The sequence below is a fragment of the Colobus angolensis genome, unplaced genomic scaffold (assembly GCF_000951035.1).
Source record: "Colobus angolensis palliatus isolate OR3802 unplaced genomic scaffold, Cang.pa_1.0 Scaffold3, whole genome shotgun sequence".
NCBI lineage: Eukaryota > Metazoa > Chordata > Mammalia > Primates > Cercopithecidae > Colobus > Colobus angolensis.
The window spans coordinates 26,729,831-26,734,070 of record NW_012116265.1 but is presented as its reverse complement, the minus strand read 5'-3'; the positions used below and the strand labels follow the sequence as shown (position 1 = coordinate 26,734,070).

The window sequence follows — 4,240 nt, the reverse complement described above, 5'->3', positions numbered from 1 at the left end:
TCTCTCTTTCCTTTCTTTCTTTCTTTCTTCCTTTCTTTTCTTCCTTCCTTCCTTCTCTCTCTCTCTCTTTCTCTCTTTCTTTCCTTTCTTTTCTTGAGACAGGGTCTGGCTCTGTCTCCCAGGCTGGAGTACAGTGGCATGATCTCGGCTTACTGCAACCTCCACCTCCTGGGCTCAAGCCATCTTCCTACCTCAGCCTCCCAAGTAGCTGGGACTACAGGTGCACACCACCATGCCTGGCTCATTTTTGTATTTCTTGTGGAGAGGGGGTTTGGCCATGTTGCCCAAACTGGTCTTGAACTCCTGAGCTCAAGCGATCCTTCCACCAAGGCCTTCCAAAGTGCTGGAATTACAGGTGTGAGCCATTGTGACCAGCCATGCATACATTTTCTGCCTCCACAATATGGACCCTAGTGACTCATGCAATCAGTCCTTTGATCCTGTCTCCTCCTGAATCTGCATGTACTTGATTGAGCACTGTTCTGATATTTTCTCAGCAGTGCTACAGATTGTAGGAAATTTGTGATATATTAAGGCCTAGATGAAATAAATATACATGGAATAAAACAACAATATTGAATTCTACAGAATTTCAAAGGAGAAAGATCAATCTGGACTAAAATAGATTTCACAAGGGAATGTGATTTGAACTAAGCAATGAAGGTCTTTGGTAGGAAAAAGGCACTGAAGTACTAGGAATATTGAGCACTCCATACATATTCTCAGTTCATCCTGCTAACAATGCTATGTGGTAGATACGGTTTTATCATTTACTGCTGGAAGCATGTAGGGACAGACATATGAGAACTTATCCAAGGTGGGCACAGTGGTGCACGCCCGCAGGCCCAGCTACTCAGGAGGGTGAGGTGGGAGGATCCCTTGAGCCCAGGAGTTTGAGGCCAGTCTGGGCAACACAGTGAGATCAGTTCTCTTAAAAATAAATAAATAAGAAAGAAAGAAAACTTATGCAAGGTCTAGAACCAGGAAAGAGAGCTGGAATTCAAATCCAGTGTGACTCTTCTGGTGATTATTTTCCCTGAGGTGCTGAGAGAGCTTTTCAGATCACTGAACAGAAATGAAATCTTTGTTACATCTGGAGAAGCAGGCAGATTCCTCCTTGGGAGGAAAAAAAAAAAAAAGACTCAGGTTGAAGAAAATGGTCACACCTAGGTTCTCTACTGAGATGACAAGGCCATTCAATTGAAGTAACCAGTGGGCAAGTCTCCTGCCTCCTTTCTCAGTGTGGTCTCTGGAAATTTAGTCGTCTTCCGGTCTGACTTCTGGTCAAGTCTCACTGTTTGGGGACCACTGATCAATGTGATTACCAGAGATCTTGTTTTCTTTTCTTGTGGCTATCTGTATTGCAGCCATGTTACTGATTACCGGCTCAATGTTAAAACCTAGGCAATCTGAAATTCTACAGAGGAAGGGATGAGTGCATAACTTGAATAGCTGTTGAACATTTTCAAGAAGAGGCATTTTTAGGTCACTGCTCCTTTTATGTGGTATAACATATATTACTACCTTAATCATCAAAGCAACTCTGGTTTACACAGGTCAAGTATTATTATTATCCCTATCTCATAGAAAAGGAAACTGAAGTCTGAAGAAATTAGATGCTTTGTCTTCAGTCACACAGCTCTTCCTGGACTAAAACTCTAGTATTCTGACTTAATCCACTGCCTTTTCACTAGACCATGCTATTCCTCAAAAGACCCAACCAGTGTGGGACATGGAGCCTAGAATAGCTGTCTCATGCTATATTGACCAAGAAGGATGGTTGCAGTCCTAAGATGCTTAAGCTGCATTTCCCATGTATGTCAAATTCCTTGGTTACTGGGAAGTTCTCCCACATTTATTTCATCAGGTGTATTCTTAGAATTGAGACAGGACAGTTGGCTAATTTAAGCAGAGCCCAAGGACAAGGAAAGGCAAAAACAGAAAAACACTTTAAGAATATTTGAGGCCGGGCATGGTGGTTCAAGCCTGTAATCCTAGCACTTTGGATTATATTTGTTCTTTGCAGCCTGGCAATTGGTACCATTAGTGGCCATGCCTGACACTGCCCAGCTGGGTGGATCACTTGAGGTCAGGAGTTCAAGACCAGCCTGGCCAACATGTTGAAACCCCATCTCTACTAAAAATACAAAAAATTAGCCAGGTGTGGTGGCATGTGCCTGTAATCCCAGTTACTCACGAAGCTGAGGCAGGAAAATAGCTTGAACCCAGGAGGTGGAGGTTGTAGTGACGAGACTGCACCACTGCACTCCAGCCTGGGCAACACAGCAAGACTCTGTCTCAAAAAAAAAAAAAAAAATTGAATGCCATGCCAATATATATAAGGTAACATGCAATAAATCTTTTTACTTAGTGGTCTAAATGAGGTCTTTAATTGGTTTTTCCTGTTAACGTCTCCAAGAGCTTTTCTTTCAGTTTGGTGAGTTGTTACCCGTAGACCATATCATTTACCAAGATTTATTTTCTTTTTTTTTCACTTTTGGAGACAGGGTGTCACTATGTTGCCCAGGCTGGTCTTGAACTCCTGGGCTCATGTGATCCTCTCACCTCAGCTGAGTAGCTAGGATTACAGGTGTAAACCATCTTGTCTGGCTTAACTTGATTTCATTCATTGAACAAATATTTGAGGTTCTTTTTTGAGCCAGGGCTAATGGATAAAATTACGTGGATTTGCAGACAGCAGTGACATCTGTCACACTGCAGGGTAGCCAGTCACCAGCTTGGGATCTCTAGGGCTTTATATTTTTTCTTCCTGTCTAAATCACTCAAAGTTAATCTTTGGGAACTACAACTACAGGTCTTGCTTCACCCAAACCCAGCCTCCATCTAGGCCCTGGTTTGCCCTGTGCAGAGAGTATAAGTTTTTTTGGCTGAGGACATTTGTTATTGGTCATGTTTGCCAAGCAGAGGGCCTTCAAGATTATATTTGTTCTTTGCAGCCTGGCAATTGGTACCATTAGCGGCCATGCCCGACACTGCCCAGACCTTTGCGTTGTCTGGGTTGATGCCCATGCTGACATCAACACACCCCTTACCACTTCATCAGGAAATCTCCATGGACAGCCAGTTTCATTTCTCCTCAGAGAACTACAGGACAAGGTCAGTGGGCCGAAATGAAAAGGTGAATGCTTGCAGGGTTTTGCTGGGGTTGGTCTAGTTCACTAAGATTGTGGTGAAGGGTGGGGTTGAGTGTGGATTACCACTCCTTCATTTGTTCATCACTATTATGGACCAGGCAGTCTGCCAGATGCTAGGGGTATAAAGACTAGGACATGGTCCCTGTTCTTTGGGGGGGGGGGGGGCTCATAACCTTGCAAGAAAGCAAGGAGGGGTAGTAACTATAGCGACTGGTATACCCATAGCCTGAAGACTTCTTGGTTAGAGGCTCCCAGGCCATATTCTCAGACACACTGATCTAGAAGACAAATAAAACCATGATGACCTCTGGGTAACATTTTCCTGAGCAGCTCAGAAGATATGGGAGTCCCTGTTAGGCACAGACTAGAATCTGTATATCCCTCCCCTCAGTGAGAGACCAAGTCAAACCAGGACACTACAAAGATTATTCACCGGGCAGAAGTCCTGTGTCGGCTGTTGGCCAACTTGAGATGGCAACCAGGTTATGCTTCAAGAACCAATCTGTAAACAAGTCAGTAATGTGCAATGGGATAGAAAAGGGCTAATCAGTATTCCTGCTACTAGGTAAGTTAATGAGAAACCAAGACAACCTTAGAGATTTTATTCTTCGTGAGAAAGCACTACTGTTCCTCAGCTGCCCTTCTGAAACATTCCCACCTTGTATCACTTCTCCTTCCCCGAGGAGTGTGTCCTGTGTTGCTCTGAACTTACCCTGTGGGTGGCAGAAGAAAGTAGATTGCATACCCAGGGAGGCACATGGTGATGATCTTGGTGAGACTAAGAATTCTTGATTAATCCTGTCTATTCCTCCCTTTCATAGGTACCACAACTACCAGGATTTTCCTGGATCAAACCTTGTATCTCTTCCCCAAGTATTGTGTATATTGGTCTAAGAGACGTGGACCCTCCTGAACAGTAAGTTGATGCATGGCTGAAGTTTAGGGCCCGTCCTAGCCAATTATGTTCCATTTGAAACGCTGATGCTCGACTTGGTCTATTGTAGGTCACTACAACAAACCCACCCCCTCCCCCAAATATGCATTTATTAAAAATGCTCTTTAAACTAAGGACTCCTTCCTTTATA

At 43.8% G+C, this 4,240-nt stretch overlaps 1 protein-coding gene across 1 annotated transcript in view; it reads left to right on the top strand.

Moving 5' to 3' along the window:
* Positions 1–4,240, top strand: part of ARG2 (arginase 2) — a 35,523-nt gene that overhangs the window by 26,534 nt on the left and 4,749 nt on the right. The window contains exons 4-5 of the mRNA XM_011949738.1: positions 2,958–3,117; positions 3,977–4,071. Coding sequence (XP_011805128.1) covers positions 2,958–3,117; positions 3,977–4,071 — 255 coding nt within the window. The remainder of the gene's footprint in view (positions 1–2,957; positions 3,118–3,976; positions 4,072–4,240) is intronic.